This window comes from Lygodium microphyllum, chromosome 28 (genome assembly GCF_053477565.2).
Source record: "Lygodium microphyllum isolate KBCC chromosome 28, Lygodium_microphyllum_v1.1.10, whole genome shotgun sequence".
Taxonomy (NCBI): Eukaryota; Viridiplantae; Streptophyta; class Polypodiopsida; order Schizaeales; family Lygodiaceae; genus Lygodium; species Lygodium microphyllum.
This window is the reverse complement of record NC_141162.1, coordinates 36,541,398-36,568,135: the sequence shown is the minus strand read 5'-3', so window position 1 is coordinate 36,568,135 and position 26,738 is coordinate 36,541,398. Positions and strand designations below refer to the sequence as shown.

Sequence of the window (26,738 nt, the reverse complement as noted above, 5' to 3'; positions counted from 1 at the left end):
AGTGTGTAATGTGAAAGATGCTAGGAAAACCATGTCTTAATGATGCTTACCTTCTTGGTGCCGTTAATAGGGTATGTGCTACTTCCATCTTTGTTTGCATTTCTTGAACACTTTTTTGTTCAATGCTCTAGTTGAATTCTCTATATAAGGTTGTGATGTGTTGTCCTAAGATGTGTTTGAAAATGTTGCATACGCATGTTTCTCAAGTCCATGTCTTTTGTGCGTGTGGAGGAGGGGTTGATACACCCATGACCAAAAGATGAGGCAATGCAAGATGCATGGCCTTCCATCCCAAAGCATCAAAGAAATACGTAGATGATGAGTAGTTGTTCCTCCTCTTGGAGTTTTCAAAAAATTGATGCTAAAGTTGAGAAATTGACAGGTTAAATTAGCCAACTCATGCAATCTTTTTCATAGGAAATACAAATGCAGATTGTATGCTAGCACGATGTTCTACGGGAGTTGTGGAGTGCACATCTTCACCTCCATAGCATTGTTGGAGAGTTGCGCTATCAGTTGAAAGGTGTTATAGAGGGGGTGTATGAAATAAGGCGATTTGGTGGATAGCATGAGGAAAAGAGAGAGGCATGATTCAAGGGGATTAGAGAGTGAGATAAACACTTCGATCAATGACAAGAATGTTGAACAAGTTGTGGTTTTGAAAAAATAAGTCGCATCTTTAAAATATGTTACTAGGTTTAATAGTTTGCTAATGAGTCGGTATCTCCAATCGAATTGAGCCATAAAATTGACTCGTCAATAATAGTTGCAAATGTCTCTTTGTTCTTTTCTCATTTTATTGCTTGTTTGAATTTCCTTGTTGCAATCATTGCGTTGCTTTTGCAAATGTGGATTAACATTCATATAGATATGCTTTTCTTGACATACTTTTGTAATTTTTTAAATATTCTACGAATCACATCATCAAATTAATATTTTCATTTCAACAAAAATATTAATACCATGAAAAATTAGTAAGTAAGTTTGATTCTATGTATATGTTTTAATATTGATTTCACCAAATAGAGTTATTATTTAATGTTAAGTTTGATCACACGTTCTCTTAAAAGTTGGTTTTTAGTATAGATGCATTGTGCAATGGGAATTTTCATCTAGCTTCACTTTCGATGGGTTATATGATTTCATATATGTTTCGCCATAGAGTCTTCTTTCTAAAGTTTGACCTCTCTTGCTTATTTATGCATTTCTTGCTGTGCTCAGTATCTTACCTTTTCTCACTAGCTTCTTTAGATGTCTACCCCTATTTGCACATATCTCCTAGAACAATACAAATCTATGTTGTTAGATCCCATTATGTGTAGGAGCCTTACTCGCGTCATCGAGCATCCACCAACTCTCCCATACTTGGATTATTCCAGTCGAGCATCTGTAGAGATTTAATATGGGACTTATGTCCAATGTTTTTTTTGTTTTCGCCCCATTGGAAGCATTCCAGATTCAAAAAAGACATTCTTTGCATAGCTTGCGATATTGGGAGCATCATGAGTTCATGGATCTTTCATGCCTGGTTAGGGTGCATCAATTGCACCTTGATGTTATTGTGTTTGATGGAGCTGAGATTTGTGCACCTTCTTCTAATTTGGTAATTGGAAATACATTTTCTATTTCATTTTAATTCTTCTTTGATACAAGTCTCCATTGATAAGTGATTAACATGTTTGTTTCAGGTAAAATAAAGTTAAGAGAATGTGGTCATTGCAACTATTCGTGTGGAAAAAACATGGGAACATTGCTGTTACACAGTGTCACGGATGCTCCAATGCTCATAACAATGCCCTTTTGCAAAAAAGGTTTTTTTTTTGAATTGTTTTATAATTATTTGTGTACTTTTTGCTTTCCTTCATAGGCTATGCTGTAGTCCACTATTGGATGTAGGGGCCAAATGCACTGTCACCTTTGAATTGTTCTATCCATCTATAAGATTGGTCTAAAATGTGTACTTTTCAATGTGTTTTGAGAGAATATCTACAAATTTCTAAACATGCAAACTAATGTTTCAAATAAGTAATTTGAGTTGGTCGTGTGAAGGGTACCTAGCCTTCCAATGATAATTATGTTAGGGAAAAAAATGTGAAACAAGCGAGGCGTAGCCTTGCGAGCTTCGCAATGATTCACACCACATGAGATGCGGTAGTGGGTGTGGCTTGTGTTGCTAGTATCAATTATCAATGATTCTCTCTCTCTCTCTCTCTCTCTATATATATATATATATATATATATATATATAAAATTAGTTTTTGAGTTCCTTAAAAAAAAAAGGGGATTTTGAGTGGGAAAAAAAATAAGAGACTCTCAATAGAGAGAGTTATCACACTGACCCACTCTATATACGATTATCCTTCTCCTCTCTATATCAGGCGAAGGGCGTGCGGCTGTTGTGTCAGAGCGCGGCTTACAGGGACGCGCGGGGGAAAAGTTCTGATGGAACCCTAAGCCTAATGGCGCTCATCATCAAGGTAAGAGCTTCTGTGAATTGTATCTTCTTCTTCTTCTTCTTCTCTGTGGCTCGATGATGCTTGGCGATGGCAACATTGCACAGCGCGCTTGCTAGTGCCGTTTGCTTTAGTAAATAAACTGCCAGGGCTCACAAGCCTGTGTAAGCAAACGCAAACAGTGTTCACAGAAAACCTATGTTTAGCATGTATTTTCTTCGGATGGATTCTCAAAAAACCCATTAAAATTCAAGCTTGTCTTGATAAAAAAACCAGGTTTTTTCTTTCTGGGTTTTTTTTTTTGTGGGCACATCGTAGGACTGTTCCTACCAGGGCCTCGTTTACAATCAGGATGGGAATTGATTGCCCACAATCTGTTTTGTATGTCTAGTCACCCATCATGTAGCCAAAAGAACCTACATTTTGAATTACATCTAAACTGTCTAGTCTACCAATCAAGCAGGACACGATGCATCGTATGCCTGCATGTTAGTTTGTGCCATGTTAGGGATTGAAAGCTTTAAAGTTATGGAAACAAGCTACAGTCAAGGGTGCATGGTGTAGTAGAAGTTGGAGATCCATGGTGGAAAATATTTGCTATGTATTTATAGGCCAATAAGCTCATTGTAAGCCTAGTCTATCCATCCTATGAAATACATGCTATGGGAGTCTGGAATGCGATTAGCCAATTCAAGTGATGTTATTTTTACATGCTTATTCATGCTTCAATCTATTATTTTTTATTTATGAATATTGATATGTCACTACATGTGCTTCTCTTATGAAGTGGACTTGGAGTTTTTATGGTTCAAAGGGTTTGAATGATTGAATGCTTTGCCAAACAATGTATTGTATGTAAATCATATTGCTTAAGTGCTAACACAATATATGAAAGCTTGATCATTGGTTTATGTGTTTATGCGCTAAAAAAGTATTCTTTTTGGCATTTTGCTTCTTTCATTTGAATGACTTGCTTTTGCTTATAGTTTTTAATACTCATCTAATTATTGCTACAGTCAAAATCATATTTGTAACCTGACAAAAATAGTTATCTTACCATAAAGCCATAACAAAAGAGTTAAAATAATAATAAACAATTTTGCGTACAAGTGCTTAAATAATTTATGCTGTCATAAGCCCAAGATATCAGTTCGTGCCAAAAGTAAAAGTTGTAATAAGTTATGTTTGATAGGTACTAGGTGGTACTGGTACTCGGTGTGAGATGTGGTGACATTAGAGACTAGACATTAAATAATTAATTAATGTCGATCTAAGAACTAATAACCATTGTGAGAGAGGAGAAGGTTGGTAGAGAGCAAGGAGAGGCTATTGATGTGATTTCCAGCTGCCAAGGATCAATTCTATAGTATGTAATAGTAGTTTGAAGCCCTCTAGGAGCAAATGACAGCAATCGAAGGTTCTTCTGGTGCACATGATAGTATACGGGAGGGGGGCAGCAATCTTTTGGTGGTTCTAAGCTATATGTGATAGCTTTCATGGCTATTTGAGTAGAGAAGCAATAGCTTTTTAGTGTTTCTTGTGATGAAACTCTAAAATTTATCTCTTTACAGTATTCTCTCTCATCTCTTAGCCACCTCTCAAGTTATCACAGTATATTCCAGTAATTTTAGCTATTAGAGGAAGAGATTTTAGTCAATTTAAGATTTATAGTACAAATTAGGTTTAATAGCCACCTCGGGATGTATGCTTAGAAATGAGGGTCTAGGATGTGAATTTGAGTAGTTAAAATTGAGGAATTTCAGGAAAATTCAAAAGGCTAGCCAGTCAATATCAGATTTGGGACTGAATTTGTCTTTTCAGGAGCATGATGAAGTCGAATCCCCAAGCAAACCAAGGGGCAAATTGGTTTGAAGACTTGCTTGTTATTTATGACAGCAAGAGGTAGTTGAAGAGTGAAGGAGATTAAGGGAATCTCATTATATTTATTCAATTCAAATTGCAATTCAAGATAAATAAATACGCAAGGGGTGCCAATTTTGGGACCAATAGAGTGTTCAATATCCAAGATTAAAGTGGTAAAGTATGCATTTTAATTTATGTGAATTAATTACTTGTTGTAATTACTTTTAAATCAGGTCATTACCACCCCCTTAGAGAAGGAAGACAGGTTTCATGGTTTCATTGTCGAGACACCCTCAATTCTCTCGAATTGGTGGGCTTAAGGTACCTAATTGAAGGGTAGAGTCTTTACTCTACTGCTGAAATTATAGTCAATTGAGCATTACAGTAAGAATATTTTTAGATGACGAGATGGAATTTTTAGTAGGGATGATACCTCTTGATTTGAAAATTCACAAAGTGTTGGAAAAAATGCAATGCGTGATCTTGGACAAGGCTTGTAGTATGGGTAGTAAGCTGAGAATGAGGGAATTAGACAAGAGGTGGGTTCTTTTAGGTTTCTTGAAGTTGATGACCAATAAGAGGAAGAGAAATTTAATGACCAATTTAAAGATGTTTATGCAATTGACAAATGATCCTCAATTCATTCACTTTTTGAACCCTTAAAAGGAGAGCAGCAAAGGGAAGAAGAGGAAATTGTCTTCAAGAGCTTTGGGATAATAAGATGCACCAAAAGAAGAGCCAGTATAGGAGCATGATGCTCCAAACATGGGTAGTGAGCATAAGCAAATGATGTGTGTGAGGCAAATGATGCATATGCAAGGCCAACTTGGAAATGCCAATTCAATGCTTTTTGAACAATAGGACATGCACTCAATGATGGGGCAACTAGGGTATTTTGGTGGTGGCTTTAGTTTCCATGCTATGGTGGGTGAGGTATTGCATATGGGGATGTATAACACAACTCCTTATCATATGTAACAATCAATGTGTGGTATCTAAGGCTAAATTATCTAGATATGGTTGGTAATACACATAACCGCATGTATAACAATGTTGGCATGATGCTAGGGCATAAAGTGACATTTGACAATGTATATATGCAATCATTGTGTTTGGGACTTATGCTATTAATGCCGGTCATGTAAATGCTCCGTATAGTGTTGGTCATGAGAAAAAATGTGGCTAGTAATCCATGCACCGTATGGAAAAATGTATCTTGGTATGGCTGGTAATATGCAAATTCCCATGTACCATCACATTGCAATGGTCCAAAGTATACAAATAAGAATGTTTCCTAATGCATATGGTGCTCCTAGCATGTCAGATATACATGAGGGGCTAGTCAATTGGATGCAATGTTGTGTATTAGTTAAGTTGGAATTGCAGCAATGTGAAAGTATAAAGCATCGCAATGCTTAAGGGGAAGAAAGGCCTATAACCTAGTGGAGGTTTTGCGGCAAGTAAAGTTAGAGGTAAACTTTTCATATTCTTCTTGGTGAAGCTTCAACATTGTTTCACCAATAGATGCAATGTGGATAGAAGAGAAGGACTTAGCAGCCCATTCTCAGTTGTTGCAACTTTACCGAGATGCCTTTAAGTTAGAGTCGACTTTCAAGACTATGCACAAAATTTAAAAAAACTCTTAAACAGATTAGATGCTGCAAATAGGCCATCTTTGGATCTGCAAAGATCTTATTTTGTCAAAGGATTGGATAAATCTATTGCGAGCGCAATAGCCAATGTGGAATTCAAGCAAATGCTACAATTGATGTGTTGGTTGAGGCTACCCAAAGCAGAGGTTTGGAGCATTGCTTGATGCTCAAGGGGGAGGTAGCACTTCACTCCATGAGTTTTGGACAGATCTTGTATATAGTTGATCTCGGATGCATTTAGCATGCATCTGAGGTACTATATTGACAGTATATTTGCACTGAGGTCACTACTCAGTGTGCTAGTCACTGTGAGATGCATGTAGATGAGTTTAAGTTTCACCTGGGCACTGAAACTATACTTTCCGATTATTTATGATGAGTTTGGCACGAATTTTTATCTCACTTTTGAGACAAAAATTCTGATAAGTTTTAGCTCAATTTTTGATCAGTTTGAGAATCATTTATGGTCACTTTTGGGATCGGTTTTGCATAAGTTTCTGATCAGATTTTTCAATTAGTTCTCGAATTAGCAAGTGATCAATTTATGATCAGATTATGCTCAATCTTCAATGGTTTACAGTTGGTTCCATGGACAACAATATGTTAGTAAATACCATTCATAATTTCAGCCATGGTTTATGTTGAATTAATGCTTTTCTATGGTTAATAGTCAAAATAGTTAAGAAACATGAGTTATGTATGCATCTAGTAGGTTTCTAGCAACAGTTTTGGACTAATTTTCAGTTTTATGTTATGTATATGCAGGTTGGAAATTTTCAGCAAGTTTGGGATACATGGCATGGTTGGACCACAGTGGCCAATGTTGTGACTATGATGCCTTATAGAAATTCTAGTGTAGTATGCTTTCCCTTTGGCTTGCAATGCAATCAAGGATGATTGCAAGGATTTTAAGGGGGAGATTTGGGGACGTGAAATTTTGAGATGCTCTAATCTTACCGATAACATTTGATTAAGGTATTAATCAAATGTGCAAGGTTGTTTAGCACATGTGATGGGCATGGTAGTTATTTTATGATAATAGGCCAATAATTCCGAGAATGCAGTGGGTGTCAAAGGTAAAAGTTGTAATAAGTTATGCTTGATAAATACTAGGTGGTACCGGGTGTCAGAATTGGGCCTAGACCAATTTATTGGCTACTAATGTGAGTGGTGACATTAGAGACTAGGAATTAATTAATGAATTAATGCTAGTCTAAGGGTCAATAATTGCTTAGGGATACTTGGAAGACAAATTGGCCTAGCCAATTTAATTATTGGCTGATAGAATTAATTTTCTGAGTACTAGAATAATTGTTAAATTAATTTTTAAAAGTAATATTCTGAAAATTAATTTAGCAAGCTGGATAATGCTGGAAAATGAGATTAGAAGGCTATCACTTGGCAAAACTTGCCCATGCAAGTGGAAGAAATGTTTTTAGGGGTTGGTGGAAGTCTATTTCAAACATTGAGAGAGAGGAGGAGGCTGTTAGAGAGCAAGGAGAGGTTGATGTAATCTACTGAAACCAGTCTTTCTTCTTAGAAAGGGTGGTAATTCCTCGTTTAAGTACTTAACTATAGCAATCAACAAACTTTTAAAAACATTTTTTAGTATTATCCAGTCATTTAATTAATTTTCAAAATTAAATCATCTTGAAAATTAATTTCAGCTCTTCTGACCTTGCCCAAAATTAAATGTGCTCATCCATAATTAAATTGGCTAGGCCATTTATAACCTGGAGTGGTCTGCAACCTTTGTTGACCCTTAGAGTGGCATTAATTAATTAATTAATACTAGTCCCTAGTGTCACTATTGATACTTATTAGCTAAATAATTGTCCCAGGTATTATGGCAGAGAGTGCGAGGATTGAGACACAATGCTTTCTCATAGCAGAGAGAGAGAGAGAGAGTGCAGTGAGTAGAAAGGAGAGTGAAGATAACACCTTTCTTGTTCGGTACAAAGACTAGTGTACCTCTTTAGCTTTTAGATAGATATATAAGAAAGTACAAATGTGCTAAGGGTGTGTTTACACCCGAGCACATATAAAAGACACAATGGCTCTTTATTCCCAACAACCTCCCACCTAAAGGCAATGTGCCTTGAGAGGAGAAAAGAATCAGCTAAGTCTAGGTATGTACAAAGCTGAAATACATAGACCTATCCAACTCCCATCATCTGTCGGCAATGAGCAAACCATTCTGTTGGAAGATCCTTCGTGAGAACGTCTGCAAGATTATCATTTGTATGCACTTTGACAAGCTCAATGCTCTTGCTGTTAAGTACATCTCTAATGAAGTGATACTTCACTTGTATGTGCTTCGTCTTTGCATGAAAGATGGGATTCCATGCTAGCATGATAGCACTCTGACTATCACAATGGAGATTAGGTAACTTTGTAATGCCAAGCTCTCCCACCAGATGTGAAAGCCATAAAGCCTCCTTGCATGCCTCAGTAGCGGCCACATACTCTGCCTCTGTAGTAGACAATGCAACACACTTTTGTAGCTTGGAGATCCAAGAGACTGCTCCTCATGTGAAGGTAAACACATACCCAGAAGTGGACTTTCTACAGTCTGCATGACCAGTATAGTTTGCATCCGTAAAGCCAATGACAGATGCCTTCTGCTTTCCAAAGTAGATGCACTAATCCTTTGTGCCTTTCAGGTATCTCATAATACCTTTCATTGCTTTCCAATGCTTTTTACTAGGTTTTGCCATGTATCTGCTAACCACTCCCACTGCAAAGGCAATGTCAGGATGTGTAGCAACCATAGCATACATCAAACTGCCAGCAGTTGAAGCATATGGTATCTTGGCCATTTCAGCCTTCTCATCATCCGATGTAGGGCTGTTCTCTGCACCGAGTTTCACATATGGAGGGAATGGAATCCCAATTGTTTTCCCCCCCTCCATATTGAAATGCTGCAAGACTTTGGAGATATACACCTGTTGAGATAGATAGAGTATTCCTTTTGACCTATCTCTAAGTATTCGCATGCCAAGAATGTGATTTGTATTACCAAGATCCTTCATGTCAAAGTTGCCATGAAGACTTTGCTTCAGTGAGTCCAAGGCATGAGTATCCCTGCCAGCAATTAGCATGTCATCAACATATAGAACCAAGATAATCAGGCTGCCATCTGCTGCCTTCTTGATGTACAAGCAATGTCATCAACATATAGAACCAAGATAATCAGGCTGCCATCTGCTGCCTTCTTGATGTACAAGCAATGATCCACTTGACTTCTATGAAAACCTTGAGATTGCATAAATGTATTAAACTTATGATCCCATTCTCTTGGTGCTTGTTTCAGCATACAAACTCCTTTTAAGTTTACATACCATCTTCTCTTTCCCTTTTGCTACAAACCCTTCAGGCTGCTGTATATATATGTCTTCATGCAGATCACCATGTAAGAGTGCAATCTTTACATCCATCTGTATGAGCTCCATATCTTCAGCTGCAACCAAGCCCAAAATGGTTCTCAATGTAGTCATCTTGACTACAAGAGAGAAGATCTCATCAAAGTCAACTCCATGTTTTTGCTTGTACCCCTTCGCAACCAATCTTGCTTTGTACTTTGGCGAGGAACTAGAAGTGACCTTCAACTTGTAAACCCATATGCATGGAAGGGTTTTCTGCCCTTTAGGCAATAGCACCAAGTCCCAAGTGCCATTTTTCTCAAGAGATTCCATCTCTGACAACATGGCCTTATACCATTTCTTGTTGTCCTGTCTGTCCATTGCTTCCTTTAAGCAAGACGGTTCACCACAGTTTGTCAACATGACATAATCGGCCACATTGTTTGCACCAGGAACGAATCTATCAGGTTGTCTAGTAGCCCTAGACGATCTTCTAACCCAATAATCATTGTTTGCTAGCTGTTTGAGCCTGCAAATTTCCATTTTCAGCTTGCTGTCCTGGCATTTCAACCTACAAATCGGCATTAACAGCTTGCTGTCTTGGCTGTTCTTGCACATCTAGTGGCTCATTATTATGGACAATGGCTGGCTGATCATTTTCAGCATTATTTTCTGCATCTGCAGGTTCATTTACAGCAGGTATTTGTTGCTGTATAATGGGCACATTTTGTTGTCCAAAAGGTATTTCTTCTCGGAATACAACCCTACGGACCTCCTCAGCCTTTTTAGGTTGTTTATGCATGCGATCTTCTCGGAAGATAACATCATTGCTTGCATACTACTTTCCTTTTCTCGGGATCCCATAATCTATACCCTATTTCACCTTCATCACCATATCCTAGGAAAATACATTTATAGGACTTTGGCTCAAGTTTGCTACGTTTTTCCTTACGTATGTGCACAAATGCTTCGCAGCCAAACACTTTCAAGTGTGCATACGAAGTTGGCTTGCCCGACCACACTTCTTGGGGAACTTTCCTCCCTCCCCCCCTCGGCCCCCAAAAGACCTGTTTGGTGACCGATTAATTAAGTGTACGGCTGTCATAACAACCTCTACCCAAAAATCATGAGGTAAAGCAGCATGAGACAACATTGATGGACCTTATCCTGTATGGTCTGATTCATTTGCTCTGTAACTCCATTTTGGGGTGGATATCACAAAATGCTTGAAAGACCTTGGACACATATTCTGTCAGAAGTGGAGCAGCGGTGGAAGCATAAACATGTGCTGAAATAAACTGCTGAAACACAAGACAAAAAGAGAAAAGAAAAGAACACGATACAGATGAGAACTCAGATGTATGCACAGGAAATGGAATCCAAATATCTGAACACGAGACAGTCGCATACAACAGTGAGTCACTGGCTGCGTGGGCACTGGCACTGGCACTGGCACTGGCTCTGGCTCCTCTCTCCATAGAGTCTGCAGATGGTGAAGATGATGATGATGATACTGACTGAGGAGGAGCACTGGGTATAAATAGGCTGAAAAAGTGGGGAGCAATAATGCTGGTCGGACAGCATTAATGCTGGCCGACTGGTGCATAAAATGCCCCAATGGCATAAAATGCCACACCAGAAAAATACCTAAAATACCTAATAGAAATGCCCAGTCCAGATCAAGCTCAGACTCACACATGAGCTGGCAAATACTCTGCTAACACCCTCTCTCAGATCATGAGTGATCTGATACAATACAATAGTACAATGAAAAGGGATCAGAAACTATACAACATAGAACCACCAAGTAGAACCATGGATACCCAAGCAGTGGGTGATCAAGCCACCACCAAGGTGCCTCGGAGAGAACCTGATGTCGATGTCGATCGTACCAAACACCGGAAAATAGAGAAGATGATAGCATGTCTCTGTGTCCATCACCAATGTCTCGCAGTAGCATACAAGACCATCCTGTCAAAAATGCCTCTGAACATAGGTAACCATGGATTCCCCGCCTTTGGCCAGACCGCCAAAGTGTCCCCTCATGTGAGCTCCAGACGAAAGCCTCTTGTTCTCGGTCAGATAACCAGCTCATCATGAACCTGGATGTGAATCCCAGCTCCAGGATTTGATTCCGCCAGACTGAAGTCGATGCGTCAGGGACGTCCCTCTCTGGAACTTGTGCACCTGTATAAAGTATAGATGAGGCGCGGCTGCCCCATTTGAACACCCGCTCACACTCCCTCTCTGGCACAAGAGAGTTGTGAGGGATGACCTCATCATCACCACTAGAAAGCAGCCGAGGAAGGGGCCACCAAGCCCTTCCCGCGAGTCGAAGAAGAGGACCCCTTCCACGCCTTGGACTTCTCCTTGGTTGGAGGATCTGAGTCGGAGTCTGAGGAAGGAGAGGATTCATCGGTAGAGTCAACATCCCGCTTCTTCTTTTGCTCCTTCCTGGAAGCCGCTAACGTCTTGCAGTCCTTCCGCAAATGTCCCTTCTTGCCACAGTGGTAACACTGGGCCTTCGACTTCTTCTTCTCGTTACCCCTCTCTGAAGCTACATAAGCCTCGCCTCCATAATGTGCCGGAAGCCGCCCCTGTAATCTCAAGGATGTCTCATGCTCAAGAAGCATCGAGGTCATATGTGTAAAACTGATAGGAGTCGATGATGTCTGCCATGCAAAGCATTGGCCACTCCATCAAACTCCGGGGGGAGCTTGTAGAGGACCGTCCCGACGAGATGCGCCTGGAGAAGAGCAGATTGCATGTGCCGAAGCTGGTCCTGTACCTGCGTAACACGAAGAAGAAAAGACTGAATAGTATCTTTCGGCTCAAACTTCATCTGCTGGAGCTGGCCATCAAGTGTGACTGCCCGCATGGTGGAAGGTGCCTCGTACATCTGCTGCAACTTCTGCCATACTTCAGGAGAGGTCCTACAGGAGGTAACCGCCGGTAAGACCGCTTTAGAAATACACCGAAGCAACGCCGAGTAAGCACATGCATCGTTCGAGTCCCATGTGAGCACCGCTTCCTCATGGTTGTCCTCATCAAAGTCTTCAGGAAGAGGAAAAGGACGGAGAGGGCGAGGAAGAGCTCCACAGACGATGTACCATAACCGCTTCTGCACAAACCAAGCTTTCATGACAGCACTCCATGTGAGATAATCAGGTCCATGTAACTTATCATCAGTGGAAGTGCACGGAGGAGCCATATGAAGAGGATAGGAAGAGAAGTAGAGAAGAGATGGAATGTAGAGAGGAAACACAGCCAAAACACAAGCATAGACTGCAGAAAATGAGAGCTCACATGCAATATAAACCAAAATTTGATCAATAGAAGACAAAATCTGCTGTAGAAAGGCAAAAAAATCAGTCAAAAACTGCCAAAAACAGCAAAAACGGCCTGAATTAACAGTCAACCAGCCACGAAAGATGCTGAATCAGCAAAAACGCAGGCTGTAAACTGCAGAAAAACAGGTAGAAAACTGTCGCCAGCAGCTGTAGATGAAAAACGCAGGCAGTAGAGGGTGCGTAGGCAGCAGGTGATGGCAAAACTGCAAAAAACGCAGGCTGAAAACAGCCCCAAAACAGGTCGCCTGGCTGCGACAGCAGTCGTCTGATCAGCAGTGGTACAAAACAGTCCTGAAATCAGCAATAAAACACAGCAGAAACACACATCCTGAAAACTGATACCATGTTAGAAGTGGAGCAGCGGTGGAAGCATAAACATGTGCTGAAATAAACTGCTGAAACACAAGACAAAAAGAGAAAAGAAAAGAACATGATACGGATGAGAACTCAGATGTATGCACGGGAAATGGAATCCAAATATCTGAACACGAGACAGTCGCATACAACAGTGAGTCACTGGCTGCGTGGGCACTGGCACTGGCACTGGCTCTGGCTCCTCTCTCCATAGAGTTTGCAGATGGTGAAGATGATGATGATGATACTGACTGAGGAGGAGCACTGGGTATAAATAGGCTGAAAAAGTGGGGAGCAATAATGCTGGTCAGACAGCATTAATGCTGGCCGACTGGTGCATAAAATGCCCCAATGGCATAAAATGCCACACCAGAAAAATACCTAAAATACCTAATAAAAATGCCTAGCCCAGATCAAGCTCAGACTCACACATGAGCTGACAAATACTCTGCTAACATATTCCCCACCATTGTCAGAGCGAAGTTAAGTATCTTATCAGTCTGATTTTCAACCAATGTCGAGAAATTTTTAAACTTGTCAAGCACTTCGTCCTTGCTATGAATAGGATAAACCCATACTTTCCGTGTAGCATCATCGATAAAGGTGACAAAGTATTTCTTTCCCCCTAAAGATAACCTTGGCATCTGACATACATTGGAATGTACTAACTCTAGAGGAGAAGATTTCAGTGAAAGAGACTTCTTATGAGATGTCTGTGCATGTTTATCATAAACTTAATGATCACAATGCTCAAAATTAGCATAACAAAGACAAGGCAAGTAATCCAAACGAGAAAGCACTTTCATTCTAGTTTAACTCGTGTCCCAATCGGCCATGCCACAAAGAAACACTTGGCTGCTCGATCACGACAACATGGTCACGCACACTAGATACATGGAGAGGATACAAGGTGTCACTTTAATAACATGTGGCAATCACTCTAGATCCCTTACAGATCTTTCATTTCCCATCACCAAATGTGGTATGAAATCCATCGTCATCTAGTAGCCCTGTGCTAATCAAGCTCTTCTTGAGCTGAGGTACATGTTGTACATGCTAAAGTGTTAAGACAGAACCATGCTGAAACTGCAACTGCACGCTGCTAATACTTGCAATGTCACATGCATAGTCGTCCCCAAGATGGACAACATCACGTTGACCCCTTGTATAGTCAGAAAACCACTCGGGATGAGGGGTGACATGAAAGGAAGCACCTAAATCTAGAATCCAAGTGTGCATGTCATCATCCGTATTTGCAAGTAAAGCATGTGTACTAAAGTGTGAAGAGACAAAGAGTACGTCATTCCCACTGTCATTGTCATGAGTGACTACATTCATCTCTTCAATTTTGACACTGCTCTTCTTAGACTGACTCTCTTTCTTTTCTTCCTTGCTATCATTTGTCTTCTTGCCCTTTCCTTTCTCTTTCTTCCATTTGTAGCAGTCATGTTTAAAGTGACCCTTCTTGCCACAATGATGGCATTCAACATCCTTATCATGTGATTTACTGCATCCCTTGCTATCAGATTTGCCTTTCTACTGTGATCTGCCCCTAGTATGCAAAGCATTGGAAGACTTATTGGATGCATTGTTTTGCTGATTCATTTCTTCCATGAGTAGAGCACTCTCTACATCAGCATACAAAAGGATCGCATTAGAATTGCTCATAGCAGTCCTGAATGCATCCCAATTATTTGGCAGAGTGCAAAGCAAGAATGTAGCCTTAAATTCTTCATCAATCATGAACTTCAAGGCAACCGGTTGGCTGAAAATGGAGTTAAGCTCACTCAAATGAGTAGACATTGCTGTACCCTCTTTCATATGCAAATCCCTAAGCTTTTTTAGCCAATAAACTTTGCTTGCGGCACTCTTCTGTGCATATAGTTCTTACAGTTGAGTCCAAATAGCATAGGTAGAATCCAAACCTTCAATGTTAAACAGCAAGGCATCAGAAATCGATAGCTCAAGGTTGAGCGTGCAAGCTCATTTAACTCATCCCAGTCTTCCTGTTCCATATCTGCGGGCTTTGCCCCTTTGGTCTTAATTGGCTTTGCCTGCTTCTTCTGCAACATAATATTGTAGCATTGTTTTTGCCAGACTGCAAAGTTATGTGCTCCTTTAGGCTCTTAATGTGCATGAGATGACTGCTGTCACTGCTACTAGTCATGATTTTCAGCCCAAATGTGACAAAAAAATTCAGCAAATGCAGACCCAAATTGTCACACAAGTGACCAAGGTACAAACAAGTACCAACCAGCAATAAATAACCACAATGCAGAAATTTCAGACCTGCAAATAATTTTTCAGTTCTACAAATAAATTTTCAGAAGCACTAAACCTTGTGATGCAACACTCCACAACTGTTTACAGCTGTTCCAAGGACAAATACATCACATTACATGAGAAGTCCCAAATTTTAGTTGCAATTTCTGTTGTACATGCACCCACGGGCACAAAATTTGACACACACAGTCAAAAGCCCCAAAATTTTTGTGCTCAAAGCATCAATCATACATCTGCACTGTCTTTGACATGCATAGAATAGACCAAATTTGCCAAAATAGAGCAATTTCAGTAAAAACCCCAAAATTTTCCAAGTGCTAGATGTCCAAATTGCATGGAATTAAACCTGCATGTACATGAAATGACCAAATGGCGCACAAATTTTGCCCAAACAACAAAAGCCCTAAATTGCACAGGGTATAATGTGCATCAATGTCAAGAAATTGGGTAAATTTTAGCCCAATTCTTGCATGCACATGAAAAGTCCCAAATGTCGGAGGCAAAATGTCACAAATCCCTGCAAGTTTTGAGACAAATATCACTATTGTGTTCTGCTCACATCAAATTTGGACAAATCTCCAAATTTCTTGGATCTGTGTGCATAAATTTCAGTGAAATTGAAAATTTTTCACTAAAATGTATATAACCCCCAAAATTCTGGGGTAAATGTGCACCAATTTTGCAATTTCTTAGTCAGATTGTCGAGTTCTGCATTAAGGTCCCCCAATCTAGGAAAAGCCCCAATTTTTTCAGGCCAGATTTGCACAGTTTTGGAAACTGTGCTTCCACGTATGAACGTCGTCAAAGGAAAGAGGGTAAAAGAAAAGATTTGGGGGATTTTTTATTATTAATTTTTTTTTTTGTTGTGGGGTTCGTTGACCCGCCACACAGGTCGCCACGCGCCCGCCGTCGGCCGTCCAGTCGTGTGTCGACTATTGCCTCGCCCGCGAGTCCATCGTTGCATGCCGCCTGTAGCGTGTTGTCGCTTGACTGCTGCCCTGCTGGTCCATTGCCTGCCTGTGCTATCCGCCGCTTGGTCGTGGTCACGTGCAGTTTGTCGTTCGTGCAGCAGTTGACTGCACTCGACCAGCACGCCTGGTCTCTCCTTGTACGCAACCACTGTACCTGCCGGCTTGCTCTCCAATAGCAATAGTCGCCTTGGCAGTTGCTTGCTCACCCAGCTCATGCCTGACTACGCCTTGAGAAGCGTGCACTCCTAAGCTGTCTCTAGAAGCATGCACTCCTTGCCTGCTCTGATACTAGTTTGTTATGGCAGAGAGTGCGAGGATTGAGACATGCAATGCTTTCTCACAGCACAGAGTGAGAGAGAGAGTGCAATGAGTAGAAAGGAGAGTGAGCACGACACCTTTCTTGTTCAGTAGAAAGACTAGTGTACCTCTTTAGGTTTTAGATAGATACATAAGAAAGTACAAATGTGCTAATAGTGTGTTCACACCCGAGCACATATAAAAGGCACGATGACCCTTTATTCCCAACATCAGGGTTAAAACTAACAACAATTGACCCCCAAAGCTCGGTTGGCATAACTTATCACAACTTGTACCTTTGATACCCACTGTGTCATCGGGGTCCTTGGAGGATACACTCCACTTTAGATGACCAAAGCGAGTAGTTGGAACTATCAAGCCGGTCTTCTTTGGGCAAAGAAGGGAGTACGAGCACCTGTTTCGAGGGCGCCATGAATGGCATATGATAGCCAGTAGAATGGGCCTTCTGTGAAACATGGAGAGAACGGGGAGGAGAGGGATCTTGTACAAATGGGCTAAGAGACCTCCGTTTGTTGCATGAACTAGCACGAAAATCTCTTCGTCTCTCAGAGGAAGGAATAGAGACCTCATCCTCTGAGTCAATAAAGAACTAGTGATAAGACATCTTCGGATTTGCAATCTCCCAGAAAAACAGGGTTGTCTCCGTACGTAGTATGGACTGATTCGTACGGTATGATCCGTACAGTACGGTACAATACGTATCCGTACGATTTAGTACGAAAAAATGGGCACTTTTTGGCCATTCTACTTTAAGTCTACAACTTTTTTTTTTCTTTTTCCTTTCTTTTTTTTTTCTTCTTTCTTTCTTATTTCTCCCCCAAGCCTCTCTCTCTCAACCTTCTCTCTCTCTCTCTCTAGCCTCTTCCTCTCTCTAGTTGCACTAGTACCACGTACGAAAGGTTTGATACTATACCATACTTTAGGTACCTTACCTTACGTATTAGTACCATAAGGTACCAACTTAATGGATGCATCTTTCCCATTCGAACTGCACTTTGGGACGAGCTAAATGCTCCTTATATTAATATGATTCTCCCATGGGATTAGGTTATTTGAGATTCAAACAATTTCTCTCAACCTTCTCTCTCTCAAGCCCACACTTCTCTTATTTATATGATCATACATGTATGATGTATCCACTCCCATCTATGTAGTTATAAGTTGTAGATGGCAGTAGCGCATGTTGCGCATTCTGCATTAGGTTTTGGGCCTTGGCATGTTACCCTCAAGTATTCATCTTATATACTCTAATAGCATTGCTATTTAGACTTGAAATATCTATTCTATTATCTTTTGTCCAATCGTACTAATATCGTACCGTACCTTATAAAATCTTAAGGTACCATTTAGTACCGTATTTTATCGTATCGTACCGTATCGTACCTTTCGTACCTGACAACTATGCCCAAAAAGCTACGTTAGATAGAGAAATAATTGTTGCCTGCCAACAGGAGGCTGTCACTTGTGTATCACTTGCATATAAAACTGTTGCTTATAGCAGAAAGTTGTCGCCAAGGTTGAGGAAGCTGTCACCTGCAAAAAGATGTGGATGCTTGCACCAGGAAATGGACACATGCAAAAACACAAATTTGTGTTTTGGGCAAAACGCAAAAGTTGATGCTGCTTGATGTAGAAAAGCTGCCACTTGGTCCCTGGAGACTATCGCCTAGCTGCCTGGGGGTGAAAATGGGCAGTGGACTACCTGTTCGGGCTATAAACTCAGTAAACACAAGCTGAAAATTTGCATTTTGAAATTTGGGCTGCTCATCCGCGATGAAAACTTGCTCTTCTGCAAGAAATCTCCAGTGTGTGTCCTCACTTAGGCGATGATACCATGTGAGAGTGTACTATAGAAGAGAAACACAAACACAGAGAGAAGCAGAAAGAGAGAGAGAGAGAGGAAGCAGAAGATGAGGGAAGAATACTGCATTGACTGAAGAAGAATGCTGATACAACGATGATGGACTGATCAGTCCTTGCACACAATCCACAGCGTTAGTGAGGGCACAGATCAGGCTGATGATGAAGGCAGCATCAGAGACAGAGAAAGGTGATGGAGTTGGCATGTGCACCTGCTAGGGAAGAACGAAGATGATGATATGAATGATTGCCAAGTGGAAAATGGCTATAAATAGCCACAAAACCCCTTAAACTAGCCTATTGAAATCTGGAAATGTAATTAATGCTAGTTGACTGGCATTTAATGTTGGTCGTGGCACAATAAATGCCAGATGGCCACCAAAAAATCCGATTGGCAAGGATAATGTCTAATAGATGTGGACAGCTCGGGAAATGCAAAAACTGCTCATGGAAAACACATTGGAACTCAACAAACAAAAGAAATGCACCAAGATAGTGTCAGAGTGCAGCGGTGCGGAAGTGTAGGACTGAGAGAGAGAGAACACAGAGAGAGAGAAGAGAGAGAGAGACAGTGGAAGATGAAGATCTGCTGTATAAAGTGTGCTGTATACAAAGATATGCAGATATATACACGGGTGTAGTGCGCTGGACAAAGATATGCAGATATATACACGGGCGCAGTGCGCTGGACTGCGTGTCTCCGCCTCGACGATGCAACCTGCTGTTCACCTCGAAGTCTGCTGCAGTCTGCACGATCTCCTGTCAGAAATCTGCGAACAGAGACGGAATCTGCGCGAGCCACCAGCCTGTAATCTGCAAGCAGAAGAGTGTAGGCAGACTGCTGAAAACTCGGCTATAAATAGCCAGGATCTGGGTGCAATAAACAGGCAGGTCGGCTGCATTAAATGCGGCTGCATTAAATGCAGCCGACTGTACGACAGCAGGTCGGACTGCCACTGCCACGTGGCAGACCGACCAGGCCATGATCTCTAACACCCCCTCTCAGAGCCTGGGCGGGGCAGAAGCCTGAGGGATCTGGAATGTCTCCTAAGTAGAGCCTGGGGAAGTGCCTTCGTAAGTAAATCTGCAAGATTGTCCTCCGTCTTGCAGTACTCCACGGTGATGGTCTCATCCAGAAGCTTCTCTTTGATAAAATGGCACTGGATCTCTATGTGCTTCGTCCGGGCATGGAAAACAGGATTCCGTGCCAAGGCAATGCAACTCTCATTGTCGCATTGCAGCAAAGTAGGACGAGTCTGGGGGCAGAAAGCTCCTCCAACAATCTCCGAAGCCACACAGCCTCACATGTGGTGGAAGACGCGGCCCGATACTCCGCCTCAGTAGACGAAAGGGCTACTGTGGGCTGCTTCTTGCTACTCCATGAGATAACACTTGCACCCAAGGTAAAACAATAACCTGTAGTAGACCGCCTGTGGTCCACATCACCGGCCCAATCGGAGTCGCTTCAACCTGCAAGAACAAGATCTGAACCACTTGTGCCTGCTGGATAATGAATCCCTAAATCAGACGTCCCCCTCAAATACCGAAGTATCCTCTGAGCAGCCTGCCAATGCACCGTCTGAGGTTCACTCATGAACCCTGCCAAGAGCCCAACAACAAAACAAAGATCAACACGAGTGTTGAGGAGCCAAATCAATGATCCAATCAATTGACGATAGCGGGAAGCATCCGCCATGGGAGAAGCTGAATGGGAAGTGGCCTTCCAGTTCGGATCCATAGGAGTAGAAATGGTCCGACAATCCTCCATCGCAAAAGAAACCAAGAGCTCCTGGACATATCTCTGCTGAGAGATGAAAATCCCCCTCTGAGACTGATAGATCTCATGGCCCAAAAAGAAATGGAGTAGACTCAAGTCCGTCATCTCGAACGTCCGATGTAAAGCTGCCTTCGTCTCTTGGACCTTCTGTGCATGATCACCTGTGAATCAAATCATCAACATACAATACAAAAAGCACACAACCAGCTTCGGAAGTGTGTACATAAAGCTGCGGATCGGCCTTGGAATGCCGATATCCCAACTGTGACTGAAGGAACGAATCAATCTTCTCGTTCCATGCATGCGGAGCCTGCTTGAGGCCATACAAGGCCTTCTTCAACGTGTAGACTTTCCCATCTGAAGATCCAAAGCCAGGAGGCTGCTCGATATAGATCTCCTCCTTCAAATCACCATTGAGGAAGGCCGACTTCACATCCAACTGGTAGACAGGCCATCTCCTATTGGCCAGCCAAGGCAAGAACAGCTCGAATAGTGGCCATACGAGGAGTGGGGGCAAAAGTGTCATGACAATCAATCCCTGGGCGCTGTGCAAAACCTTTAGCAACAAGGCGAGCCTTGTGCTTGTCCAAAGAACCATCGCTAAGGTACTTGGTCTTGAAGATCCATTTGACGCCAATCACCTTCTTATGCGGGGGGCGTGGCACGAGTGACCAAGTGCCATTCCTCTCAATAGCCTCCAACTCGGCTTCCATAGCTTTCTTCCATGGTGCGGACTGTAAAGCCTCCTTTACAAAGGTGGGCTCTCGATCTTGCATGACACGGGTCATCAAACAATAGTTAGAGCAAACAAGCTCCGTAGAATGTGCCTGGTGCCTCCGTGACCGCCAGGACCATCCTGGGGTCCCCACTCCTCAGGGACCCCCTCGATCCCTGAATCACGGAGTGTGTCACGGGCCCAACGAGGAGGAGGCCGAACCTCTCTCGTCTCTCTCCACTAGCTGAAGACTCTGGGATATCCACCGGTGGTAACTCCTTGGGGGTGACCGGTGGAACAGTAGACTCTGTGTCAGAAACAAAATCAGAATCAAAAGGCACGGGCTCCAAAGGAACTGTAGCGGGAGCCCAACGCTCCCCTGGATCTCCAAGAACGGGATGCTCCTCACCCACTGGTATGGCCAGAACCTCCACGAACTGCACATCTCGACTGGTGTACACATCCCGCTTGACGGGATCATACAAACAATAGCCTTGGGACTGGGAGCTGTAGCCAACAAATACGTGTCTTCGGGAAGCTGCTTCAAATTTATCACGATGAGCCTTGGGAATGTGAACATAGGCATCACACCCAAAGACCCTAAAATAAGAAACATTGGGCTTAGTCCCAAAGTAAGCCTCAAAAGGTGTCATCCCATCAACGACCGAAGTGGGGGAGCGGTTAAGGATGTGGACTGCAGTAGCCACAGCCTCGGCCCACAGAAACTGAGGTGTCTGTCGGTGCTCCATCATGGTACGCGCCATCTCGATCACACTTCGATTCTTTCGTTCAAGAATGCCATTTTCTTGAGGAGTGTTGTATTAGCAAACTCCTGGTGAATACCTTTATCTGCACAAAAACGAGCAAACTCATTAGAAACAAATTCACCACCCTTGTCGGATCGCAAGGTCTTCAATCTCCGGCCTGATCGGTTCTCCTCAAAGAGAAGCCAATCCTTGAAGTGGGAGAAAGCTTCTAACTTCAATGCCAAAAAATAGGCCCATGTCATCCTGCTGTAGTCATCTACAATCAACATGAAGTAGGAGCTCCCTCGCAAGGACTCGTTCCTCATAGGGCCACAAAGATCCGTAGATACAAGCTCCATCGGTGAAGAAGACCGCCGCGAAGCTTTGTTGGGAATCGCATCCCTATGCTGTTTCCCACGAATGCAGGAGACACATGGCTGCTGGCAACCCTCGAACAAGCTGTCCACGTGATGCCCTTCGAAGATAATCATAGTTGAGGTGACCAAACCGAGCATGCCATAACTCTGACTGTGTCTGAGAGGTAAGAAGAAGAGTAGAGAGGGCGGTAGAAGACGTCAATTTGTAGATGCTGTTCTCCTCATATCCTGATGATAGAACCTTCCTCGACGCTCGATCAAGGACGCGCACCGAATCACTATCAAACTCCACCAAAAGGCCAAGGGAGCAAATCTTATGAACTGACAGAAGATGATACCCTAAACCTGGTACATGCAAGACCTTTGAGGTATGGATACCGCCGCATCCATCTGGAATAAGCTGCATTTCACCCCGTCCTGCAATAGACACCGAAGAGCTATCTCCAATGAGAATCTGCCCATGCGAAGGTTGCAACTGGGCAACACCATCTGATGAAGGAGTCATGTGCCGGGAGGCACCACTGTCAATGATCCACTCTCGAGCCTGGGGAGCTGTCATCGCAGCATCAGAAGCATTCGGTGTAGAGTCCTCAATGACAGCTAGATGAAGAAATGCAGCTGATGAGGGTGCAGCCACCGCTCCAAAATCCTTCGTGTCCTTCTTGTCATTGTCAGGGCAATCCTTCTTCCAATGGCCAGTCTTTCCACAAATATGGCATGTGGATTCTTTGTCCTTGTCCTTGTCCTTCTTGGACTTGTTATCCCCCTTCTTCTTCTTTTGGTCCTTCCCCTTCTTCTGAGAGGCTTGACCTGTCAGTGCCTCCGACTTGGAAGCATTCTGTCCCTTTAGTTGTTCCTCTTGGTCCAAGACCATAGGAACCAACTCTTCCCACCGAAGAGTAGACTCTCACCCCGAAGCAATAAGGGCGGAGTAGAAAGCACCGAATCGTGGCGGCAACTGGGACAAGAGTGTGATCGCCATGTCTTCGGAGGAAATCGGCTTCCCCGCATTCTGAACCTGCATCTGAAGCTGTCTAAGCTTGTTGATGTGCTCCCGCAACGAAGAAGACTTGTTCACGGACAAGGTCCGCATCTGAACCTCCAAAGAAACCCGCTTCATAAGGGTCATCCGGTTATACATCTGATCAAGCTCCAGCCATATCTCCCGAGCCACCGTCAAGTGCTCGATGTGAGCTATCACGGCTGTAGTACAAGATAGAAAAAGAAAGGAACGAATCCTGGCATTCAGTTTGTCCCAGTGAGACTGTGCCTTGGCCAACTCCGCACGAGCATCGGAAGAGAGTTTGGACTCATCTCTCACCGAGGGCCGGTCGATCTCCTCCTGTACAAGCTCCACCAAATCGTAGGACTCAAGGATGGCCAACATCATCACGCGCCAGACGCGGTAGTTGTTGCCATCGAGCTTCTGATTTGCGGGAAGAGCCGGTAAGACAGGCACCTTCCGGTCCATAATCGTATGGAACTCCAAGTCAATCTCTGTAGACATTGTCACCTGTAATGCCTTCACAAACGCAAAAGCAGCCCCCTCTGACTGTGAAAACGCAGCTTGCTAGGGCTCTTCTGCGTCCCGAAATTTCTTCACCCGCCGGAGGCGATGAAAACGCAAAACCTGCACTTGAAAGCTGAAAACTCAAACTTCCTCCTCGTCAAACAGCAGAAAACAGCAGCAAATCCACCACCTGGACTCCTTTCCCGCGTGCCCACGCTTGCTTCAGCCTTGTTCCGAGGCGCAGCCCTCCTGCCTGCCCTCAAACGCTGAAAACGCAGCCTTGTGTCGCGATAGAAACTCCTCTTCAGGTTGGTTCTGCACTCAGTCAGCCCTCTAACACTGCTCTGATACCATGTCAGAGTGCAGCGGTGCGGAAGTGTAGGACTGAGAGAGAGAGAACACAGAGAGAGAGAAGAGAGAGAAAGAGACAGTGGAAGATGATGATCTGCTGTATAAAGTGTGCTGTATACAAAGATATGCAGATATATACACGGGCGCAGTGCGCTGGACTGCGTGTCTCCACCTTGACGATTAAACCTGCTGTTCACCTCGAAGTCTGCTGCAGTCTGCACGGTCTCCTGTCAGAAATCTGCGAACAGAGACGGAATCTGCGCGAGCCACCAGCCTGTAATCTGCGAGCAGAAGAGTGTAGGCAGACTGCTGAAAACTCGGCTATAAATAGCCAGGATCTGGGTGCAATAAACAGGCAGGTCGGCTGCATTTAATGCAGCCAACTGTACAGCAGCGGGTCGGACTGCCACGTGGCAGTCCGGCTGTACAGTCCGACTGGACTGTGCAGTCCGACCAGGCCATGATCTCTAACAGATAGCCACTCTAGAATGAGTAGCCTCCCCCATCAAAACACATGACAGACCTGTTAGAGCTCCAAAAGTCCTCGTTTGACTCAACCGAGACTCATAGGCAGGAGATGACAAGGCATGACAAACATGACTGCTAACAGATGCCTCATGTTCATATTTATAGGATTAAGATAAGATTCAAGGTAAAGGTCAAAATTTGTATTTTCTTTTCTAAAATATTCTAGTTTACCAATGTTATTTTGAGAGAGAGAGAGTGCACAGGGAGCTCGCTTGTGACCCTGTGGCTGTTGGCAGGCTTGAAGACTGTCTGACATGCGGTTCGTGGCTCCCTATCTGACCTGCGCAGGGTCTGTTCGCCGCGTCCAGTTGTGTTCGGGGGTGAGAGAGAGAGAGAGAGAGAGAGAGAGAGAGAGAGAGAGAGAAGGCTTGTACAGACAGTACAGCAGATTCTCGATCTGCGTAGAGAGCCTGAAGCACAACGGCCTGTAGAAGGTGACATATCATTTCTGATCTGTGACTAGTCAGTCAGGGTTGAGAACAGAGCATGTAATAAGCATAAAGTTCGGTTATGGCGAATTTGCAGGTGTCTAATGGTATTGATACTTTCTTGACCTGCATATAGAGAATGGGGATGATAAAGATTTGGCAAAATTGGATGGTGACTCGTCAGCTGAAGATTCTGGGCAGTTAATGGATGGGGATGAGATGGGTAAACGTTGTAAGATGTCGGTTGATGAACTGGCTTTGTGTGCCTTGAATTTGACTCAGCAAAATGTTCATGCTTCATGCTCATAGATTGGTGAGTCTTTTCAGTTTATGCTGGCCATTGCCAACAATCTTGTGTCGGATTATGCTCATGCCAATGAGGGTAAAGCGAGTTCTTTACTAGAAGGGGAACATGTGGTCGCTGTTATGGGAACTGAACAGCAGATTAGTGCTTTTCATGAGAGAGCAGCCATCTTTTACTTTATGGGAAGGACTCCTTTGATCACTAGAATTTGTGCTTGGTTGCAGTCTATGCTTGTTAGTATTGAGGTGTGTTAGGATAATGCTTTAGGGCAAGTGCAGGCCCCTCTTGTGGAAGAGATTTATGATGGACCGAGGGGTTTTTTGGAGGTCCTTTTTTGTTCCTCGGAAGTGCGTGTTCACATTATGCAACATATCCCTTTGTCCATGGATGGTTAGTTAGTACATATGGTTCCATGGAGGCCTATGGCAGAGTTTCAGGAGGTACTTAGACTAGCATGCCCAATTCGGGTCGAGGTGGTTGATTTTCCTGCACATCTTTGGCGACTTCTTCCTTTGGTTTTGAGATCTCTTGGTGAGGTGTTGGTGGAGCCTTGGGGCCTCTCCCAATAGGAACAATGCCTGCATGCTTTGGGATACAAGGAAACCTTACTCGACCAAAGTTCGTTTTGAGGTTCGGAGGTTGCAAACTTTGGTTTATGAGCTGAAATGGGACACATTTGCTGGACACTGTTTCAGATGTGGCCAATTGGGACATTTCATTTGAGAATGTGATAGAAGCCCTGAGGTATTGTAGCGTTCTATGGATCCTGACATGGATATGCAAGACCATCATTCCCAGCAGATGGTTCAGCAGCCAGAAGTTGATCCTGAGCCACTTGTCCAGCATGGACAAGATGATGGAAAGAAGGTTGCTTCCCAAGCTGGTATTGAGCGTGTATCACTTTCGGTGGGTCGAAACTTGCCTCCTCAGGATAATTCTTGGGTTACTGTGGTTAGACGTAATGCTAGATCGGAGTCTCGGTCGACTCTTGTCCACCCATCTCTGCAACCTATCACTCAGACTTTTCAATGCAGAGGTAGGGGGTTCTATATGAAACCTCAACCTTCACATGTTCGTGTAGTTAGTGCGGATGATAAAAGGGCTCCTGATGTTGCTTTGCGCTTTGACGCGTATTGGAGGTTTGTGCCTCCTCGGGATGTTTTCTGTTCCCAGCCAACAGCAGCTTCCTTCTCGTGCTTTGATTGCTAGTTTACAAAGGGTAGATCTTGTAGATGTTATCCGAAGCGAGATGGAGAGATTTCAGGGAGCCAAAGCAGTTGATGTAAAAGGGAAAGGGAAAGTGGTGGTTCAATAGTTTTCTTTGTGTGATTCATCATGAGAATTGCTTTATGGAATGTTAAAGGTATTTCTTTGGGTTGTAAGCAGTATCTGTCAGAGTGCAGCGGTGTGGAAGCGTAGGACCGAGAGAGAGAGAACGCAGAGAGAGAAGAGAGAGAAAGAGACAGTGGAAGATGAAGATCTGCTGTATAAAGTGTGCTGAATACAAAGATATGGAGATATATACATGGGCGCAGT

The 26,738-nt window shown here is 43.1% G+C and overlaps 1 protein-coding gene across 1 annotated transcript in view; it reads left to right on the top strand.

The window, feature by feature from the left end:
* Positions 1 to 2,324: 2,324 nt before the first annotated feature.
* Positions 2,325 to 26,738, top strand: part of LOC148011354 (protein NBR1 homolog) — a 46,146-nt gene continuing 21,732 nt past the window's right edge. Inside the window, exon 1 of the mRNA XM_087670543.1 lies at positions 2,325 to 2,477. Coding sequence (XP_087526669.1) covers positions 2,460 to 2,477 — 18 coding nt within the window. The 5' untranslated portion in view covers positions 2,325 to 2,459. The remainder of the gene's footprint in view (positions 2,478 to 26,738) is intronic.